Source organism: Oncorhynchus mykiss, chromosome 30, assembly GCF_013265735.2.
Source record: "Oncorhynchus mykiss isolate Arlee chromosome 30, USDA_OmykA_1.1, whole genome shotgun sequence".
Lineage (NCBI taxonomy): Eukaryota > Metazoa > Chordata > Actinopteri > Salmoniformes > Salmonidae > Oncorhynchus > Oncorhynchus mykiss.
This window is the reverse complement of record NC_050570.1, coordinates 2,091,108-2,112,500: the sequence shown is the minus strand read 5'-3', so window position 1 is coordinate 2,112,500 and position 21,393 is coordinate 2,091,108. Positions and strand designations below refer to the sequence as shown.

Genomic DNA, 21,393 nt, shown 5'->3' with positions numbered 1-21,393 from the left:
ACTGACTGATTGATTCATGTATCAACCCATGCAGGTTGGCAGGGAGTGGACTGCTCTACTCTGTGCTCCAGTGGTAGCTGGGGTCTGGGCTGTAATCAGAGCTGTCTGTGTGCCAACGGCGCAGCCTGTGACCCCATGGATGGTGTCTGTACCTGCTCCCCAGGCTGGAGAGGGGAGCACTGCCTCCTACCCTGTCCTGTAAGTACCGACCCCTAACCCTAACCCTGACCCTAACACTGCCCTCCTACCCTGTCCTGTAAGTACTGACCCCTGATCCTAACACTGACCCTAACCCTGACCCTAATCCTGACCCCAAACCTGCCTCCTACCCTGTCCTGTAAGTACTGACCCCTAACCCTAACCCTGACCCTAATCCTGACCCTAACCCTGATTCTAACCCTACCTCCTACCCTGTCCTGTAAGTACCGACCCCTAACCCTAACCCTGACCCTAATCCTGACCCTAACCCTGATCCTAACCCTGCCTCCTACCCTGTCTTGTAAGTACTGACCCCTGACCCTAACCCTGACCCTAATCCTGATCCTAACACTGCCTCCTACCCTGTCCTGTAAGTACTGACCCCTGACCCTAACACTGATCCTAACCCTGCCTCCTACCCTGTCCTGTAAATACTGACCCCTGACCCTAACCCTGACCCTAATCCTGACCCTAATCCTGACCCTAAACCCTGCCTCCTACCCTGTCCTGTAAGTACTGTCCCCTACCCTAAACCTGACCCTAACCCTTTTTCCTACCCTGTCTTGTAAGTACTGACCCCTGACCTTAATCCTGACCCTAACCCTGTTCCTAACATTTCCACCTACCCTGTCCTGTAAGTACTGACCCCTGACCCTAATCCTGACCCTAACCGTGCCCCCTACCCTGTCCTGTAAGTACTGACCCCTGACCCTAACCCTGACCCTAACCCTGCCTCCTACCCTGTCCTGTAAGTACTGACCCCTGACCCTAATCCTGACCCTAACCCTGCCTCCTATCATGTCCTGTAAGTACTGACCCCTGACCCTAATCCTGACCCTAACCCTGCCTCCTATCCTGTCCTGTAAGTACTGACCCCTGACCCTAATCCTGACCCTAATCCTAACCCTGTCTCCTCCCCTGTCCTGTAAATGCTGACCCTTACCATAAACCTGACCCTAATCCTGACCCTAACCCTGCCCCCTACCCTGTCCTGTAAGTACTGACCCCTGACCCTAATCCTGACCCTAACCCTGCCTCCTACCCTGTCCTGTAAATACTGACCCCTGACCCTAATCCTGACCCTAACCCTGCCTCCTACCCTGTCCTGTAAGTACTGACCCCTGACCCTAATCCTGACCCTAACCCTGCCACCTACCCTGTCCTGTAAGTACTGACCCCTGACCCTAATCCTGACCCTAACCCTGCCTCCTACCCTGTCCTGTAAGTACTGACCCCTGACCCTAATCCTGACCCTAACCCTGCCTCCTATCCTGTACTGTGAGTGTCTCTGTCACAATGGAACTATGCTGAACAAAAATATAAACGCAATTTGCAACATTTTCAACGATTTTACTGAGTTACAGCTCATGTAAGGAAATCAGTCAGTTGGGTTGTCGTGGTTACACGTTGTCTGCGGTTGTGAGGCCGGTTGGACGTACTGACAAACTCTCTAAAACGACATTGGACGCGGGGTCTAGCAGAGAAATTAACATCAAAGTCTCTGGCAACAGCTCTGGTGGACATTACTGCAGGAATACAGCCAACTGCACACTCCCTCAAAACATGAGACATCTGTGGCATTGTGCTGTGTGACAAAACTGCACATTTTAGAGTGGCCATTTATTGTCCCCAGCACAAGGTGCACCTGTGAAATGATCATGCTGTTTAATCAGCTTCTTGCTATGACAAATGATAAAATGCTCACTAAACGAGATGGAAAATCATTTGTGCAAAAAACATTTGAGAGAAATAAGCTTTTTGTTATTTTTATTTCAGCTCATGGGACCAACATTTTACATTTTGGGTTTATATTTTTGTTCTGTGTAGTTGGTTGAAGTCAGTTTGCGCAAAGCCTATTACATTGCAATTCTTCTTCTCCTCTTTCTTCTTCTTCGTTTCCGTTGTATTCTTCTTCTCCTCCTACTCCTCCTCCTCCTCCTTGTTCTTTCTTTCCTTTGTGTTCTCCTCCTCCTTCTTCTTCATTTCCTTTGTGTTCTTCTTCTCCTCCTCCTTGTTCTTTCTTTCCTTTGTTCTTCTTCTCCTCCTCCTCCTTGTTCTTTCTTTCCTTTGTGTTCTTCTCCTCCTCCTTATTCTTTCTTTCCTTTGTTCTTCTTCTCCTCCTCCTTGTTCTTTCTTTCCTTTGTGTTCTTCTCCTCCTCCTTATTCTTTCTTTCCTTTGTTCTTCTTCTCCTCCTCCTCCTTGTTCTTTCTTTCCTTTGTGTTCTTCTCCTCCTCCTTCTTCTTCATTTCCTTTGTTCTTCTTCTCCTCCTCCTCCTTGTTCTTTCTTTCCTTTGTGTTCTTCTCCTCCTCCTTCTTCTTCGTTTCCTTTGTTCTTCTTCTCCTCCTCCTCCTTGTTCTTTCTTTCCTTTGTGTTCTTCTTCTCCTCCTCCTTGTTCTTTCTTTCCTTTGTGTTCTTCTCCTCCTCCTCCTTGTTCTTTCTTTCCTTTGTGTTCTTCTCCTCCTCCTTCTTCTTCATTTCCTTTGTTCTTCTTCTCCTCCTCCTCCTTGTTCTTTCTTTCCTTTGTGTTCTTCTTCTCCTCCTCCTTATTCTTTCTTTCCTTTGTGTTCTTCTTCTCCTCCTCCTTGTTCTTTCTTTCCTTTGTGTTCTTCTTCTCCTCCTCCTTATTCTTTCTTTCCTTTGTGTTCTTCTCCTCCTCCTCCTTGTTCTTTCTTTCCTTTGTGTTCTTCTCCTCCTCCTTCTTCTTCATTTCCTTTGTTCTTCTTCTCCTCCTCCTCCTTGTTCTTTCTTTCCTTTGTGTTCTTCTCCTCCTCCTCCTTGTTCTTTCTTTCCTTTGTGTTCTTCTTCTCCTCCTCCTTATTCTTTCTTTCCTTTGTGTTCTTCTCCTCCTTCTTCAACATTTCCTTTGTTCTTCTTCTCCTCCTCCTCCTTGTTCTTTCTTTCCTTTGTGTTCTTCTCCTCCTTCTTCAACATTTCCTTTGTTCTTCTTCTCCTCCTCCTCCTTGTTCTTTCTTTCCTTTGTGTTCTTCTCCTCCTTCTTCAACATTTCCTTTGTCTTCTCCTCCTCCTTCTTCTTCTTTGTTTCCGTTATCTTCTTCTCCTCCTTCTGTCACTACATTTTAAAAGCTACTGGCCACTGTATATCTGCCTGAAATATGATTATTTTGATAGGTGAAACAATGTGATGTTGCTGTTGTTTATATTGATGTTGTTGTTGTTGTCAGGATGGAATGTACGGTCTGGAGTGTCGTGGGCATTGTGACTGTAGTCATGGCGATGGCTGTGACCACGTCACCGGCTTCTGTCGCTGCCTCGCTGGATGGACAGGTCAGTTCTATGGTAGGATACAGAGACAGGTCAGTACTGTGGTAGGATACAGAGACAGGTCAGTACTGTGGTAGGATACAGAGACAGGTCAGTTCTATGGTAGGATACAGAGACAGGTCAGTACTGTGGTAGGATACAGAGACAGGTCAGTACTGTGGTAGGATACAGAGACAGGTCAGTTCTATGGTAGGATACAGAGACAGGTCAGTACTATGGTAGGATACAGAGAGAGGTCAGTACAAGGTGTCTCTGCTGTCTCTCTCTCTCCTAGTTGTGTCTCTGCTGTCTCTCTCTCTCCTTGTTGTGTCTCTGTCCCTCTCTCTCCTAGTTTTGTCTCTGTCCCTCTCTCCTAGTTGTGTCTCTGCTGTCTCTCTCTCTCTCCTAGTTGTGTCTCTGTCTCTCTCTCTCTCCTAGTTGTGACTCTGTCTCTCTCTCTCCTAGTTGTGTCTCTGTCCCTCTCTCCTTGTTGTGTCTCTGCTCTCTCTCTCTCCTAGTTGTGACTCTGTCTCTCTCTCCTTGTTGTGTCTCTGTCCCTCTCTCCTTGTTGTGTCTCTGCTCTCTCTCTCTCCTAGTTGTGTCTCTGTCCCTCTCTCTCTCCTAGTTGTGTCTCTGTCCCTCTCTCCTAGTTGTGTCTCTGTCCCTCTCTCCTTGTTGTGTCTCTGCTGTCTCTCTCTCCTAGTTGTGTCTCTGTCCCTCTCTCTCTCCTAGTTGTGTCTCTGTCCCTCTCTCCTAGTTGTGTCTCTGTCCCTCTCTCCTTGTTGTGTCTCTGCTGTCTCTCTCTCCTAGTTGTGTCTCTGTCCCTCTCTCTCCTAGTTGTGTCTCTGCTGTCTCTCTCTCCTAGTTGTGTCTCTGTCTCTCTCTCTCCTAGTTGTGTCTCTGTCCCTCTCTCTCTCCTAGTTGTGTCTCTGTCCCTCTCTCTCCTAGTTGCGTCTCTGTCTCTCTCTCCTTGTTGTGTCTCTGCTGTCTCTCTCTCTCCTAGTTGTGTATCTGCAGTCTCTCTCTCTCCTAGTTGTGTCTCTGTCCCTCTCTCTCCTAGTTTTGTCTCTGTCCCTCTCTCCTAGTTGTGTCTCTGCTGTCTCTCTCTCTCCTTGTTGTGTCTCTGTCCCTCTCTCTCCTAGTTGTGTCTCTGTCCCTCTCTCCTTGTTGTGTCTCTGCTCTCTCTCCTAGTTGTGTCTCTGCTGTCTCTCTCTCTCTCCTAGTTGTGTCTCTGTCTCTCGCTCTCTCCTAGTTGTGTCTCTGTCCCTCTCTCCTAGTTGTGTCTCTGTCCCTCTCTCCTTGTTGTGTCTCTGCTGTCTCTCTCTCCTAGTTGTGTCTCTGTCCCTCTCTCTCTCCTAGTTGTGTCTCTGTCCCTCTCTCCTAGTTGTGTCTCTGTCCCTCTCTCTCCTAGTTGTGTCTCTGTCCCTCTCTCTCCTAGTTGTGTCTCTGTCCCTCTCTCTCCTAGTTGTGTCTCTGCTGTCTCTCTCTCTCCTAGTTGTGTCTCTGTCCCTCTCTCCTAGTTGTGTCTCTGTCCCTCTCTCCTTGTTGTGTCTCTGCTCTCTCTCCTAGTTGTGTCTCTGCTGTCTCTCTCTCTCTCCTAGTTGTGTCTCTGTCTCTCACTCTCTCCTAGTTGTGACTCTGTCTCTCTCTCTCCTTGTTGTGTCTCTGTCCCTCTCTCTCCTTGTTGTGTCTCTGCTGTCTCTCTCTCCTAGTTTTGTCTCTGCTGTCTCTCTCTCTCTCCTAGTTGTGTCTCTGTCTCTCGCTCTCTCCTAGTTGTGTCTCTGTCCCTCTCTCCTAGTTGTGTCTCTGTCTCTCTCTCTCCTAGTTGCGTCTCTGTCCCTCTCTCCTAGTTGTGTCTCTGCTGTCTCTCTCTCTCCTAGTTGTGTCTCTGCTGTCTCTCTCTCTCCTTGTTTTGTCTCTGTCCCTCTCTCTCCTAGTTTTGTCTCTGTCCCTCTCTCCTAGTTGTGTCTCTGCTGTCTCTCTCTCTCTCCTAATTGTGTCTCTGTCTCTCTCTCTCTCCTAGTTGTGACTCTGTCTCTCTCTCTCCTAGTTGTGTCTCTGTCCCTCTCTCCTTGTTGTGTCTCTGCTCTCTCTCTCCTAGTTGTGACTCTGTCTCTCTCTCCTTGTTGTGTCTCTGTCCCTCTCTCCTTGTTGTGTCTCTGCTCTCTCTCTCTCCTAGTTGTGTCTCTGTCCCTCTCTCTCTCCTAGTTGTGTCTCTGTCCCTCTCTCCTAGTTGTGTCTCTGTCCCTCTCTCCTTGTTGTGTCTCTGCTGTCTCTCTCTCCTAGTTGTCTCTGTCCCTCTCTCTCTCCTAGTTGTGTCTCTGTCCCTCTCTCCTAGTTGTGTCTCTGTCCCTTTCTCCTTGTTGTGTCTCTGCTGTCTCTCTCTCCTAGTTGTGTCTCTGTCCCTCTCTCTCCTAGTTGTGTCTCTGCTGTCTCTCTCTCCTAGTTGTGTCTCTGTCTCTCTCTCTCCTAGTTGTGTCTCTGTCCCTCTCTCTCTCCTAGTTGTGTCTCTGTCCCTCTCTCTCCTAGTTGCGTCTCTGTCTCTCTCTCCTTGTTGTGTCTCTGCTGTCTCTCTCTCTCCTAGTTGTGTATCTGCTGTCTCTCTCTCTCCTAGTTGTGTCTCTGTCCCTCTCTCTCCTAGTTTTGTCTCTGTCCCTCTCTCCTAGTTGTGTCTCTGCTGTCTCTCTCTCTCCTTGTTGTGTCTCTGTCCCTCTCTCTCCTAGTTGTGTCTCTGTCCCTCTCTCCTTGTTGTGTCTCTGCTCTCTCTCCTAGTTGTGTCTCTGCTGTCTCTCTCTCTCCTAGTTGTGTCTCTGTCTCTCGCTCTCTCCTAGTTGTGTCTCTGTCCCTCTCTCCTAGTTGTGTCTCTGTCCCTCTCTCCTTGTTGTGTCTCTGCTGTCTCTCTCTCCTAGTTGTGTCTCTGTCCCTCTCTCTCTCCTAGTTGTGTCTCTGTCCCTCTCTCCTAGTTGTGTCTCTGTCCCTCTCTCTCCTAGTTGTGTCTCTGCTGTCTCTCTCTCCTAGTTGTGTCTCTGCTGTCTCTCTCTCCTAGTTGTGTCTCTGCTGTCTCTCTCTCTCCTAGTTGTGTCTCTGTCCCTCTCTCCTAGTTGTGTCTCTGTCCCTCTCTCCTTGTTGTGTCTCTGCTCTCTCTCCTAGTTGTGTCTCTGCTGTCTCTCTCTCTCTCCTAGTTGTGTCTCTGTCTCTCGCTCTCTCCTAGTTGTGACTCTGTCTCTCTCTCTCCTTGTTGTGTCTCTGTCCCTCTCTCTCCTTGTTGTGTCTCTGCTGTCTCTCTCTCCTTGTTTTGTCTCTGCTGTCTCTCTCTCTCTCCTAGTTGTGTCTCTGTCTCTCGCTCTCTCCTAGTTGTGTCTCTGTCCCTCTCTCCTAGTTGTGTCTCTGTCTCTCTCTCTCCTAGTTGCGTCTCTGTCCCTCTCTCCTTGTTGTGTCTCTGCTGTCTATCTCTCTCCTAGTTGTGTCTCTGCTGTCTCTCTCTCTCCTTGTTGTGTCTCTGCTGTCTCTCTCTCCTAGTTTTGTCTCTGTCCCTCTCTCCTAGTTGTGTCTCTGTCCCTCTCTCCTAGTTGTGTCTCTGTCCCTCTCTCCTATTTGTGTCTCTGTCCCTCTCTCCTAGTTGTGTCTCTGTCCCTCTCTCCTAGTTGTGTCTCTGTCCCTCTCTCTCCTAGTTGTGTCTCTGTCCCTCTCTCCTAGTTGTGTCTCTGCTGTCTCTCTCTCTCCTAGTTGTGTCTCTGCTGTCTCTCTCTCCTAGTTTTGTTTCTGTCCCTCTCTCCTAGTTGTGTCTCTGCTGTCTCTCTCTCTGCTAGTTGTGTCTCTGCTGTCTCTCTCTCTCCTTGTTGTGTCTCTGCTGTCTCTCTCTCCTAGTTTTGTCTCTGTCCCTCTCTCCTAGTTGTGTCTCTGTCCCTCTCTCCTAGTTGTGTCTCTGTCCCTCTCTCCTAGTTGTGTCTCTGTCCCTCTCTCCTAGTTGTGTCTCTGTCCCTCTCTCCTAGTTGTGTCTCTGTCCCTCTCTCCTAGTTGTGTCTCTGTCCCTCTCTCCTAGTTGTGTCTCTGTCCCTCTCTCCTAGTTGTGTCTCTGTCCCTCTCTCCTAGTTGTGTCTCTGTCCCTCTCTCCTAGTTGTGTCTCTGTCCCTCTCTCCTAGTTGTGTCTCTGTCCCTCTCTCTCGTAGTTGTGTCTCTGTCCCTCTCTCTCCTAGTTGTGTCTCTGCTGTCTCTCTCTCCTAGTTGTGTCTCTGCTGTCTCTCTCTCTCCTAGTTGTGTCTCTGTCCCTCTCTCCTAGTTGTGTCTCTGTCCCTCTCTCCTTGTTGTGTCTCTGTCTCTCTCTCCTAGTTGTGTCTCTGTCTCTCTCTCCTAGTTGTGACTATGCTGTCTCTCTCTCCTAGTTGTGTCTCTGTCTCTCTCTCTCCTAGTTGTGTCTCTGCTGTCTCTCTCTCCTAGTTGTGTCTCTGTCCCTCTCTCTCCTAGTTGTGTCTCTGTCCCTCTCTCTCCTAGTTGTGTCTCTGCTGTCTCTCTCTCCTAGTTGTGTCTCTGCTGTCTCTCTCTCCTAGTTGTGTCTCTGTCCCTCTCTCCTAGTTGTGTCTCTGTCCCTCTCTCTCCTAGTTGTGTCTCTGTCCCTCTCTCTCCTAGTTGTGTCTCTGCTGTCTCTCTCTCCTAGTTGTGTCTCTGCTGTCTCTCTCTCCTAGTTGTGTCTCTGTCCTTCTCTCCTAGTTGTGTCTCTGTCCCTCTCTCTCCTAGTTGTGTCTCTGCTGTCTCTCTCTCTCCTAGTTGTGTCTCTGTCCCTCTCTCTCCTAGTTGTGTCTCTGTCCCTCTCTCCTAGTTGTGTCTCTGTCCCTCTCTCCTTGTTGTGTCTCTGCTGTCTCTCTCTCCTTGTTGTGTCTCTGCTGTCTCTCTCTCCTAGTTGTGTCTCTGCTGTCTCTCTCTCCTTGTTGTGTCTCTGCTGTCTCTCTCTCCTAGTTGTGTCTCTGCTGTCTCTCTCTCTCCTAGTTGTGTCTCTGTCCCTCTCTCCTTGTTGTGTCTCTGTCTCTCTCTCCTAGTTGTGTCTCTGTCCCTCTCTCCTTGTTGTGTCTCTGCTGTCTCTCTCTCCTAGTTGTGTCTCTGTCCCTCTCTCTCCTAGTTGTGTCTCTGCTGTCTCTCTCTCCTAGTTGTGTCTCTGTCTCTCTCTCTCCTAGTTGTGTCTCTGTCCCTCTCTCTCTCCTAGTTGTGTCTCTGTCCCTCTCTCTCCTAGTTGCGTCTCTGTCTCTCTCTCCTTGTTGTGTCTCTGCTGTCTCTCTCTCTCCTAGTTGTGTATCTGCAGTCTCTCTCTCTCCTAGTTGTGTCTCTGTCCCTCTCTCTCCTAGTTTTGTCTCTGTCCCTCTCTCCTAGTTGTGTCTCTGCTGTCTCTCTCTCTCCTTGTTGTGTCTCTGTCCCTCTCTCTCCTAGTTGTGTCTCTGTCCCTCTCTCCTTGTTGTGTCTCTGCTCTCTCTCCTAGTTGTGTCTCTGCTGTCTCTCTCTCTCTCCTAGTTGTGTCTCTGTCTCTCGCTCTCTCTCCTAGTTGTGTCTCTGTCCCTCTCTCCTAGTTGTGTCTCTGTCCCTCTCTCCTTGTTGTGTCTCTGCTGTCTCTCTCTCCTAGTTGTGTCTCTGTCCCTCTCTCTCTCCTAGTTGTGTCTCTGTCCCTCTCTCCTAGTTGTGTCTCTGTCCCTCTCTCTCCTAGTTGTGTCTCTGTCCCTCTCTCTCCTAGTTGTGTCTCTGTCCCTCTCTCTCCTAGTTGTGTCTCTGCTGTCTCTCTCTCTCCTAGTTGTGTCTCTGTCCCTCTCTCCTAGTTGTGTCTCTGTCCCTCTCTCCTTGTTGTGTCTCTGCTCTCTCTCCTAGTTGTGTCTCTGCTGTCTCTCTCTCTCTCCTAGTTGTGTCTCTGTCTCTCACTCTCTCCTAGTTGTGACTCTGTCTCTCTCTCTCCTTGTTGTGTCTCTGTCCCTCTCTCTCCTTGTTGTGTCTCTGCTGTCTCTCTCTCCTAGTTTTGTCTCTGCTGTCTCTCTCTCTCTCCTAGTTGTGTCTCTGTGTCTCGCTCTCTCCTAGTTGTGTCTCTGTCCCTCTCTCCTAGTTGTGTCTCTGTCTCTCTCTCTCCTAGTTGCGTCTCTGTCCCTCTCTCCTAGTTGTGTCTCTGCTGTCTCTCTCTCTCCTAGTTGTGTCTCTGCTGTCTCTCTCTCTCCTTGTTGTGTCTCTGTCCCTCTCTCTCCTAGTTTTGTCTCTGTCCCTCTCTCCTAGTTGTGTCTCTGCTGTCTCTCTCTCTCTCCTAGTTGTGTCTCTGTCTCTCTCTCTCTCCTAGTTGTGACTCTGTCTCTCTCTCTCCTAGTTGTGTCTCTGTCCCTCTCTCCTTGTTGTGTCTCTGCTCTCTCTCTCTCCTAGTTGTGACTCTGTCTCTCTCTCCTTGTTGTGTCTCTGTCCCTCTCTCCTTGTTGTGTCTCTGCTCTCTCTCTCTCCTAGTTGTGTCTCTGTCCCTCTCTCTCTCCTAGTTGTGTCTCTGTCCCTCTCTCCTAGTTGTGTCTCTGTCCCTCTCTCCTTGTTGTGTCTCTGCTGTCTCTCTCTCCTAGTTGTCTCTGTCCCTCTCTCTCTCCTAGTTGTGTCTCTGTCCCTCTCTCCTAGTTGTGTCTCTGTCCCTTTCTCCTTGTTGTGTCTCTGCTGTCTCTCTCTCCTAGTTGTGTCTCTGTCCCTCTCTCTCCTAGTTGTGTCTCTGCTGTCTCTCTCTCCTAGTTGTGTCTCTGTCTCTCTCTCTCCTAGTTGTGTCTCTGTCCCTCTCTCTCTCCTAGTTGTGTCTCTGTCCCTCTCTCTCCTAGTTGCGTCTCTGTCTCTCTCTCCTTGTTGTGTCTCTGCTGTCTCTCTCTCTCCTAGTTGTGTATCTGCTGTCTCTCTCTCTCCTAGTTGTGTCTCTGTCCCTCTCTCTCCTAGTTTTGTCTCTGTCCCTCTCTCCTAGTTGTGTCTCTACTGTCTCTCTCTCTCCTTGTTGTGTCTCTGTCCCTCTCTCTCCTAGTTGTGTCTCTGTCCCTCTCTCCTTGTTGTGTCTCTGCTCTCTCTCCTAGTTGTGTCTCTGCTGTCTCTCTCTCTCTCCTAGTTGTGTCTCTGTCTCTCGCTCTCTCCTAGTTGTGTCTCTGTCCCTCTCTCCTAGTTGTGTCTCTGTCCCTCTCTCCTTGTTGTGTCTCTGCTGTCTCTCTCTCCTAGTTGTGTCTCTGTCCCTCTCTCTCTCCTAGTTGTGTCTCTGTCCCTCTCTCCTAGTTGTGTCTCTGTCCCTCTCTCTCCTAGTTGTGTCTCTGTCCCTCTCTCTCCTAGTTGTGTCTCTGCTGTCTCTCTCTCCTAGTTGTGTCTCTGCTGTCTCTCTCTCTCCTAGTTGTGTCTCTGTCCCTCTCTCCTAGTTGTGTCTCTGTCCCTCTCTCCTTGTTGTGTCTCTGCTCTCTCTCCTAGTTGTGTCTCTGCTGTCTCTCTCTCTCTCCTAGTTGTGTCTCTGTCTCTCGCTCTCTCCTAGTTGTGACTCTGTCTCTCTCTCTCCTTGTTGTGTCTCTGTCCCTCTCTCTCCTTGTTGTGTCTCTGCTGTCTCTCTCTCCTTGTTTTGTCTCTGCTGTCTCTCTCTCTCTCCTAGTTGTGTCTCTGTCTCTCGCTCTCTCCTAGTTGTGTCTCTGTCCCTCTCTCCTAGTTGTGTCTCTGTCTCTCTCTCTCCTAGTTGCGTCTCTGTCCCTCTCTCCTAGTTGTGTCTCTGCTGTCTCTCTCTCTCCTAGTTGTGTCTCTGCTGTCTCTCTCTCTCCTTGTTGTGTCTCTGCTGTCTCTCTCTCCTAGTTTTGTCTCTTTCCCTCTCTCCTAGTTGTGTCTCTGTCCCTCTCTCCTAGTTGTGTCTCTGTCCCTCTCTCCTATTTGTGTCTCTGTCCCTCTCTCCTAGTTGTGTCTCTGTCCCTCTCTCCTAGTTGTGTCTCTGTCCCTCTCTCTCCTAGTTGTGTCTCTGTCCCTCTCTCCTAGTTGTGTCTCTGCTGTCTCTCTCTCTCCTAGTTGTGTCTCTGCTGTCTCTCTCTCCTAGTTTTGTTTCTGTCCCTCTCTCCTAGTTGTGTCTCTGCTGTCTCTCTCTCTGCTAGTTGTGTCTCTGCTGTCTCTCTCTCTCCTTGTTGTGTCTCTGCTGTCTCTCTCTCCTAGTTTTGTCTCTGTCCCTCTCTCCTAGTTGTGTCTCTGTCCCTCTCTCCTAGTTGTGTCTCTGTCCCTCTCTCCTAGTTGTGTCTCTGTCCCGCTCTCCTAGTTGTGTCTCTGTCCCTCTCTCCTAGTTGTGTCTCTGTCCCTCTCTCCTAGTTGTGTCTCTGTCCCTCTCTCCTAGTTGTGTCTCTGTCCCTCTCTCCTAGTTGTGTCTCTGTCCCTCTCTCCTAGTTGTGTCTCTGTCCCTCTCTCCTAGTTGTGTCTCTGTCCCTCTCTCCTAGTTGTGTCTCTGTCCCTCTCTCCTAGTTGTGTCTCTGTCCCTCTCTCTCGTAGTTGTGTCTCTGTCCCTCTCTCTCCTAGTTGTGTCTCTGCTGTCTCTCTCTCCTAGTTGTGTCTCTGCTGTCTCTCTCTCTCCTAGTTGTGTCTCTGTCCCTCTCTCCTAGTTGTGTCTCTGTCCCTCTCTCCTTGTTGTGTCTCTGTCTCTCTCTCCTAGTTGTGTCTCTGTCTCTCTCTCCTAGTTGTCACTATGCTGTCTCTCTCTCCTAGTTGTGTCTCTGTCTCTCTCTCTCCTAGTTGTGTCTCTGCTGTCTCTCTCTCCTAGTTGTGTCTCTGTCCCTCTCTCTCCTAGTTGTGTCTCTGTCCCTCTCTCTCCTTGTTGTGTCTCTGCTCTCTCTCCTAGTTGTGTCTCTGCTGTCTCTCTCTCTCTCCTAGTTGTGTCTCTGTCTCTCGCTCTCTCTCCTAGTTGTGTCTCTGTCCCTCTCTCCTAGTTGTGTCTCTGTCCCTCTCTCCTTGTTGTGTCTCTGCTGTCTCTCTCTCCTAGTTGTGTCTCTGTCCCTCTCTCTCTCCTAGTTGTGTCTCTGTCCCTCTCTCCTAGTTGTGTCTCTGTCCCTCTCTCTCCTAGTTGTGTCTCTGTCCCTCTCTCTCCTAGTTGTGTCTCTGTCCCTCTCTCTCCTAGTTGTGTCTCTGCTGTCTCTCTCTCTCCTAGTTGTGTCTCTGTCCCTCTCTCCTAGTTGTGTCTCTGTCCCTCTCTCCTTGTTGTGTCTCTGCTCTCTCTCCTAGTTGTGTCTCTGCTGTCTCTCTCTCTCTCCTAGTTGTGTCTCTGTCTCTCACTCTCTCCTAGTTGTGACTCTGTCTCTCTCTCTCCTTGTTGTGTCTCTGTCCCTCTCTCTCCTTGTTGTGTCTCTGCTGTCTCTCTCTCCTAGTTTTGTCTCTGCTGTCTCTCTCTCTCTCCTAGTTGTGTCTCTGTGTCTCGCTCTCTCCTAGTTGTGTCTCTGTCCCTCTCTCCTAGTTGTGTCTCTGTCTCTCTCTCTCCTAGTTGCGTCTCTGTCCCTCTCTCCTAGTTGTGTCTCTGCTGTCTCTCTCTCTCCTAGTTGTGTCTCTGCTGTCTCTCTCTCTCCTTGTTGTGTCTCTGTCCCTCTCTCTCCTAGTTTTGTCTCTGTCCCTCTCTCCTAGTTGTGTCTCTGCTGTCTCTCTCTCTCTCCTAGTTGTGTCTCTGTCTCTCTCTCTCTCCTAGTTGTGACTCTGTCTCTCTCTCTCCTAGTTGTGTCTCTGTCCCTCTCTCCTTGTTGTGTCTCTGCTCTCTCTCTCTCCTAGTTGTGACTCTGTCTCTCTCTCCTTGTTGTGTCTCTGTCCCTCTCTCCTTGTTGTGTCTCTGCTCTCTCTCTCTCCTAGTTGTGTCTCTGTCCCTCTCTCTCTCCTAGTTGTGTCTCTGTCCCTCTCTCCTAGTTGTGTCTCTGTCCCTCTCTCCTTGTTGTGTCTCTGCTGTCTCTCTCTCCTAGTTGTCTCTGTCCCTCTCTCTCTCCTAGTTGTGTCTCTGTCCCTCTCTCCTAGTTGTGTCTCTGTCCCTTTCTCCTTGTTGTGTCTCTGCTGTCTCTCTCTCCTAGTTGTGTCTCTGTCCCTCTCTCTCCTAGTTGTGTCTCTGCTGTCTCTCTCTCCTAGTTGTGTCTCTGTCTCTCTCTCTCCTAGTTGTGTCTCTGTCCCTCTCTCTCTCCTAGTTGTGTCTCTGTCCCTCTCTCTCCTAGTTGCGTCTCTGTCTCTCTCTCCTTGTTGTGTCTCTGCTGTCTCTCTCTCTCCTAGTTGTGTATCTGCTGTCTCTCTCTCTCCTAGTTGTGTCTCTGTCCCTCTCTCTCCTAGTTTTGTCTCTGTCCCTCTCTCCTAGTTGTGTCTCTACTGTCTCTCTCTCTCCTTGTTGTGTCTCTGTCCCTCTCTCTCCTAGTTGTGTCTCTGTCCCTCTCTCCTTGTTGTGTCTCTGCTCTCTCTCCTAGTTGTGTCTCTGCTGTCTCTCTCTCTCTCCTAGTTGTGTCTCTGTCTCTCGCTCTCTCCTAGTTGTGTCTCTGTCCCTCTCTCCTAGTTGTGTCTCTGTCCCTCTCTCCTTGTTGTGTCTCTGCTGTCTCTCTCTCCTAGTTGTGTCTCTGTCCCTCTCTCTCTCCTAGTTGTGTCTCTGTCCCTCTCTCCTAGTTGTGTCTCTGTCCCTCTCTCTCCTAGTTGTGTCTCTGTCCCTCTCTCTCCTAGTTGTGTCTCTGCTGTCTCTCTCTCCTAGTTGTGTCTCTGCTGTCTCTCTCTCTCCTAGTTGTGTCTCTGTCCCTCTCTCCTAGTTGTGTCTCTGTCCCTCTCTCCTTGTTGTGTCTCTGCTCTCTCTCCTAGTTGTGTCTCTGCTGTCTCTCTCTCTCTCCTAGTTGTGTCTCTGTCTCTCGCTCTCTCCTAGTTGTGACTCTGTCTCTCTCTCTCCTTGTTGTGTCTCTGTCCCTCTCTCTCCTTGTTGTGTCTCTGCTGTCTCTCTCTCCTTGTTTTGTCTCTGCTGTCTCTCTCTCTCTCCTAGTTGTGTCTCTGTCTCTCGCTCTCTCCTAGTTGTGTCTCTGTCCCTCTCTCCTAGTTGTGTCTCTGTCTCTCTCTCTCCTAGTTGCGTCTCTGTCCCTCTCTCCTAGTTGTGTCTCTGCTGTCTCTCTCTCTCCTAGTTGTGTCTCTGCTGTCTCTCTCTCTCCTTGTTGTGTCTCTGCTGTCTCTCTCTCCTAGTTTTGTCTCTTTCCCTCTCTCCTAGTTGTGTCTCTGTCCCTCTCTCCTAGTTGTGTCTCTGTCCCTCTCTCCTATTTGTGTCTCTGTCCCTCTCTCCTAGTTGTGTCTCTGTCCCTCTCTCCTAGTTGTGTCTCTGTCCCTCTCTCTCCTAGTTGTGTCTCTGTCCCTCTCTCCTAGTTGTGTCTCTGCTGTCTCTCTCTCTCCTAGTTGTGTCTCTGCTGTCTCTCTCTCCTAGTTTTGTTTCTGTCCCTCTCTCCTAGTTGTGTCTCTGCTGTCTCTCTCTCTGCTAGTTGTGTCTCTGCTGTCTCTCTCTCTCCTTGTTGTGTCTCTGCTGTCTCTCTCTCCTAGTTTTGTCTCTGTCCCTCTCTCCTAGTTGTGTCTCTGTCCCTCTCTCCTAGTTGTGTCTCTGTCCCTCTCTCCTAGTTGTGTCTCTGTCCCGCTCTCCTAGTTGTGTCTCTGTCCCTCTCTCCTAGTTGTGTCTCTGTCCCTCTCTCCTAGTTGTGTCTCTGTCCCTCTCTCCTAGTTGTGTCTCTGTCCCTCTCTCCTAGTTGTGTCTCTGTCCCTCTCTCCTAGTTGTGTCTCTGTCCCTCTCTCCTAGTTGTGTCTCTGTCCCTCTCTCCTAGTTGTGTCTCTGTCCCTCTCTCCTAGTTGTGTCTCTGTCCCTCTCTCTCGTAGTTGTGTCTCTGTCCCTCTCTCTCCTAGTTGTGTCTCTGCTGTCTCTCTCTCCTAGTTGTGTCTCTGCTGTCTCTCTCTCTCCTAGTTGTGTCTCTGTCCCTCTCTCCTAGTTGTGTCTCTGTCCCTCTCTCCTTGTTGTGTCTCTGTCTCTCTCTCCTAGTTGTGTCTCTGTCTCTCTCTCCTAGTTGTCACTATGCTGTCTCTCTCTCCTAGTTGTGTCTCTGTCTCTCTCTCTCCTAGTTGTGTCTCTGCTGTCTCTCTCTCCTAGTTGTGTCTCTGTCCCTCTCTCTCCTAGTTGTGTCTCTGTCCCTCTCTCTCCTAGTTGTGTCTCTGCTGTCTCTCTCTCCTAGTTGTGTCTCTGCTGTCTCTCTCTCCTAGTTGTGTCTCTGTCCCTCTCTCCTAGTTGTGTCTCTGTCCCTCTCTCTCCTAGTTGTGTCTCTGTCCCTCTCTCTCCTAGTTGTGTCTCTGCTGTCTCTCTCTCCTAGTTGTGTCTCTGCTGTCTCTCTCTCCTAGTTGTGTCTCTGTCCCTCTCTCCTAGTTGTGTCTCTGTCCCTCTCTCTCCTAGTTGTGTCTCTGCTGTCTCTCTCTCTCCTAGTTGTGTCTCTGTCCCTCTCTCTCCTAGTTGTGTTTCTGTCCCTCTCTCCTAGTTGTGTCTCTGTCCCTCTCTCCTTGTTGTGTCTCTGCTGTCTCTCTCTCCTTGTTGTGTCTCTGCTGTCTCTCTCTCCTAGTTGTGTCTCTGCTGTCTCTCTCTCCTTGTTGTGTCTCTGCTGTCTCTCTCTCCTAGTTGTGTCTCTGCTGTCTCTCTCTCTCCTAGTTGTGTCTCTGTCCCTCTCTCCTTGTTGTGTCTCTGTCTCTCTCTCCTAGTTGTGTCTCTGTCCCTCTCTCCTTGTTGTGTCTGTGCTGTCTCTCTCTCCTAGTTGTTTCTCTGTCTCTCTCTCTCCTAGTTGTGTATCTGCTGTCTCTCTCTCCTAGTTGTGTCTCTGTCCCTCTCTCTCCTAGTTGTGTCTCTGCTGTCTCTCTCTCCTAGTTGTGTCTCTGTCCCTCTCTCTCCTCTCTCATGCGGTAGCGTATGCGGTCTGTGTGTATCTAACTTAAAGTGACAGGGGTAAAAGTGTATCCATCTCTGTCAGGGCAGGGAAAGAATAGGCACAATAGATTATGGTTATTGTAGTTAAATACCACATTTTTGTGTTGAACTAGGTTGAATATTTGCTTATTGAAAACTACATCTCCCTTCAGCCCAGTATCCCATATACAGTGCCTTGCGAAAGTATTCGGCCCCCTTGAACTTTGCGACCTTTTGCCACATTTCAGGCTTCAAACATAAAGATATAAAACTGTATTTTTTTGTGAAGAATCAACAACAAGTGGGACACAATCATGAAGTGGGACGACATTTATTGGATATTTCAAACTTTTTTAACAAATCAAAAACTGAAAACTTGGGCGTGCAACATTATTCAGCCCCTTTACTTTCAGTGCAGCAAACTCTCTCCAGAAGTTCAGTGAGGATCTCTGAATGATCCAATGTTGACCTAAATGACTAATGATGATAAATACAATCCACCTGTGTGTAATCAAGTCTCCGTATAAATGCAAAACGTTATGTTTGGCGTAAAAGATACACAGCGCATCACCCTGAACACACCATCCCCACTGTCAAACATGGTGGCTGCTTTTCTTCAGCAGTGACAGGGAAGATGGTTCAAATTGATGGGAAGATGGATGGAGCAAATACAGGACCATTCTGGAAGAAAACCTGATGGAGTCTGCAAAAGACCTGAGACTGGGACGGAGATTTGTCTTCCAACAAGACAATGATCCAAAACATAAAGCAAAATCTACAATGGAATGGTTCAAAAATAAACATATCCAGGTGTTAGAATGGCCAAGTCAAAGTCCAGACCTGAATCCAATCGAGAATCTGTGGAAAGAACTGAAAACTGCTGTTCACAAATGCTCTCCATCCAACCTCACTGAGCTCGAGCTGTTTTGCAAGGAGGAATGGGAAAAAATTTCAGTCTCTCGATGTGCAAAACTGATAGAGACATACCCCAAGCGACTTACAGCTGTAATCGCAGCAAAAGGTGGTGCTACAAAGTATTAACTTAAGGGGGCTGAATAATTTTGCACGCCCAATTTTTCAGTTTTTGATTTGTTAAAAAAGTTTGAAATATCCAATAAATGTCGTTCCACTTCATGATTGTGTCCCACTTGTTGCTGATTCTTCACAAAAAAATACAGTTTTATATCTTTATGTTTGAAGCCTGAAATGTGGCAAAAGGTCGCAAAGTTCAAGGGGGCCGAATACTTTCGCAAGGCACTGTAGTTCTTGACATGATTTCTCTAGTGAATGATTTGATTTCTCTCTAGAGAAACTGTGTTGGACTCACAATTATAAAAACAATTATGAAATTTAAGTAATTGAACTGTGGTCAGTCAATTAGTTGTTTAATATCCAAAACCCTCCCGAAATGTCTGTTAATCGCTCAGCACTACTAGAGAATGTCTTGGGAGTCTGGGCCTTACAGTGCATTCGGAAAGTATTCAGACCCCTTGAGTTTTTCCACATTTTTGCAAATGTATTAAAAGGTCTAACAAAACTACCTTAGTATTCAGACCCTTTACTATGAGACTCGAAATTGAGCTCAGCTGCATCCTGTTTCCATTGATCATCCTTGAGATGTTTCTATAACTTGATTGGAGTCCACCTGTGGTAAATTCAATTGATTGGACATGATTTGGAAAGGTGCACACCTGTCTATATAAAGGTCCCACAGTTGACAGTGCATGTCAGAGCAAAAACCAAGCCATTAGGTCGAAGGAATTGTCCGTAGCGCTCCGAGACAGGATTGTGTTGAGGCACAGATCTTGGGAAAGGTACCAACACATTTCTGCAGCACTGAAGGTCCTGAAGAACACAGTGACCGCACTCATTCTTAAATGGAAGAAGTTTGGAACCACCAAGACATATTCTCGGTAGGAGGAGCCTAACATGCAGATATTCTCAGTAGGAGGAGCCTAACATGCTGATATTCTCAGCAGGAGGAGCCTAACATGCAGATATTCTCAGCAGGAGGAGCCTAACATGCAGATATTCTCAGTAGGAGGAGCCTAGCATGCTGATATTCTCAGTGGGAGGAGCCTAACATGCAGATATTCTCAGTAGGAGGAGCCTAACATGCAGATATTCTCAGTAGGAGGAGCCTAACATGCTGATATTCTCAGTGGGAGGAGCCTAGATTGCTTATATTTGTTGCAGCCGCAAATGTTTTTCGTCAACATTCTTGTACACAGTATATAGTATGATTAGCACACAGTATGTAGTTTAAGTAGGTAGTAGCCAGGCCTGTGTGTCGTGTGTGTGTGTGTGTGTGTGTGTGTGTGTGTGTGTGTGTGTGTGTGTGTGTGTGTGTGTGTGTGTGTGTGTGTGTGTAATTTAAACATCCTTACAGACCTGTATGTGTGTGTGTATAATTTAAACATCATTACAGACCTATGTGTGTGTATATAATTTAAACATCATTACAGAACTGTGTGTGTGTGTGTGTGTGTGTGTGTGTGTGTGTGTGTGTGTGTGTGTGTGTGTGTGTGTGTGTGTGTGTATAATTTAAACATCATTACAGACCTATGTGTGTGTATATAATTTAAACATCATTACAGAACTGTGTGTGTGTGTGTGTTCACACACACACACACACACACACACATACACACATGGGCACACACACACATACAGGTCTGTAATGATATTTAAATTGCCTCTGGCTATCGGTGATACACGACCATTTAAATGATTCACATGATGAATTATATATTGCAACAAATGGTTAAATCACAACTCAACATGCCTCTCCAATATAATATCACCTCCGTCATCATACATTAGCAAACTCCGTGTGTCGTTGAAACTAGACCAGACGTACTACCCAAATCATCCCCCTCAGGACCAAGACCTAGAAGTCTGTTAGTTTTAACAGTCTCTACTACCCAAATCATCCCCCTCAGGACCAAGACCTAGAAGTCTGTTAGTTTTAACAGTCTACTACCCAAATCATCCCCCTCAGGACCAAGACCTAGAAGTCTGTTAGTTTTAACAGTCTCTACTACCCAAATCATCCCCCTCAGGACGAAGACCTAGAAGTTTTAACAGTCTCTTGTGTTCCAACCTCCCACAGCTAATTAATAGTTCGTATCTAAACTCCACATGGTCCCCTATTTCATATGGGCCCTGGTTAGAAGTGTAGGGCACTGTAGGAAGCAGAAGTGATTGATTGAAGTGGTGCTACCGTTGGCGACAGCAGGATAGTAGGTTCGATGGTACGTTGGTTTGGATAAAAGCATCTGGAGGATGGAATATATTATTATGTGTTGAAGTCAATTGAAACTTGCGTAGACTCTTTAATGTGGGAGACATCGGTGTCCTTGATGCATACTGACCGTCTGAACCCACTGTATGTGGAGAGTGTGTATCTGTTACTGTATGTGGAGAGTGTGTATCTGTTACTGTATGTGGAGAGTGTGTATCTGTTACTGTATGTGGAGAGTGTGTATCTGTTACTGTATGTGGAGAGTGTGTATCTGTTACTGTATGTGGAGAGTGTGTATCTGTTACTGTATGTGGAGAGTGTGTATCTGTACTGTATGTTTACAGTATATATCTGTACTGTATGTGGAGAGTGTGTATCTGTTACTGTATGTGTAGAGTATATATCTGGTACTATATGTGGAGAGTGTGTATCTGTACTGTATGTGGAGAGTGTGTATCTGTTACTGTATGTGGAGAGTGTGTATCTGTTACTATATGTTTAGAGTATATATCTGTTACTGTATGTGTAGAGTATATATCTGTACTGTATGTGTAGAGTATATATCTGTTACTGTATGTGTAGAGTATATATCTGGTACTATATGTGGAGAGTGTGTATCTGTTACTATATGTGTAGAGTATATATCTGTTACTGTATGTTTAGAGTATATATCTGTTACTATATGTGGAGAGTGTGTATCTGTACTGTATGTTTAAAGTATATATTTGTTACTATATGTGGAGAGTGTATATCTGTACTGTATGTTTAGAGTATATATCTGTTACTATATGTGGAGAGTGTGTATCTGTACTGTATGTTTAGAGTATATATCTGTTACTGTATGTTTAGAGTATATATCTGTTACTATATGTGGAGAGTGTGTATCTGTTACTATATGTTTAGAGTATATATATGTTACTCTATGTGGAGAGTGTGTATCTGTTACTGTATGTGTAGAGTATATATCTGTTACTGTATGTTTAGAGTATATATCTGTTACTGTATGTTTAGAGTATATATCTGTTACTGTATGTGTAGAGTATATATCTGTTACTGTATGTTTAGAGTATATATCTGTTACTGTATGTTTAGAGTATATATCTGTTACTGTATGTGTAGAGTATATATCTGTTACTGTATGTTTAGAGTATATATCTGTTACTGTATGTTTAGAGTATATATCTGTTACTGTATGTGTAGAGTATATATCTGTTACTGTATGTTTAGAGTATATATCTGTTACTGTATGTGTAGAGTATATATCTGTTACTGTATGTTTAGAGTATATATCTGTTACTGTATGTGTAGAGTATATATCTGTTACTGTATGTTTAGAGTATATATCTGTTACTAAATGTGTAGAGTATATATCTGTACTGTATGTTTAGAGTATATATCTGTTACTATATGTGGAGAGTGTGTATCTGTTAGAGTGTGTATCTGTACTGTATGTTTAGAGTATATATATGTACTGTATGTGTATATCTGTTACTATATGTGTAGAGTATATATCTGTACAGTATGTGTAGAGTATATATCTGTACTGTATGTGTAGAGTATATATCTGTACAGTATGTGTAGAGTATATATCTGTTACTATATGTGTAGAGTATATATCTGCACAGTATGTGTAGAGTATATATCTGTACTGTATGTGTAGAGTATATATCTGTTACTATATGTGTAGAGTATATCTGTAGAGTATATATCTGTACCGTATGTGTAGAGTATATATCTGTACAGTATGTGTAGAGTATATATCTGTACTGTATGTGTAGAGTATATATCTGTAC

The 21,393-nt window shown here is 46.9% G+C and overlaps 1 protein-coding gene across 1 annotated transcript in view; it reads left to right on the top strand.

Moving 5' to 3' along the window:
* Window positions 1-21,393, top strand: part of megf11 (multiple EGF-like-domains 11) — a 328,088-nt gene that overhangs the window by 233,328 nt on the left and 73,367 nt on the right. Inside the window, exons 9-10 of the mRNA XM_036968560.1 lie at window positions 35-198; window positions 3,383-3,485. Coding sequence (XP_036824455.1) covers window positions 35-198; window positions 3,383-3,485 — 267 coding nt within the window. The remainder of the gene's footprint in view (window positions 1-34; window positions 199-3,382; window positions 3,486-21,393) is intronic.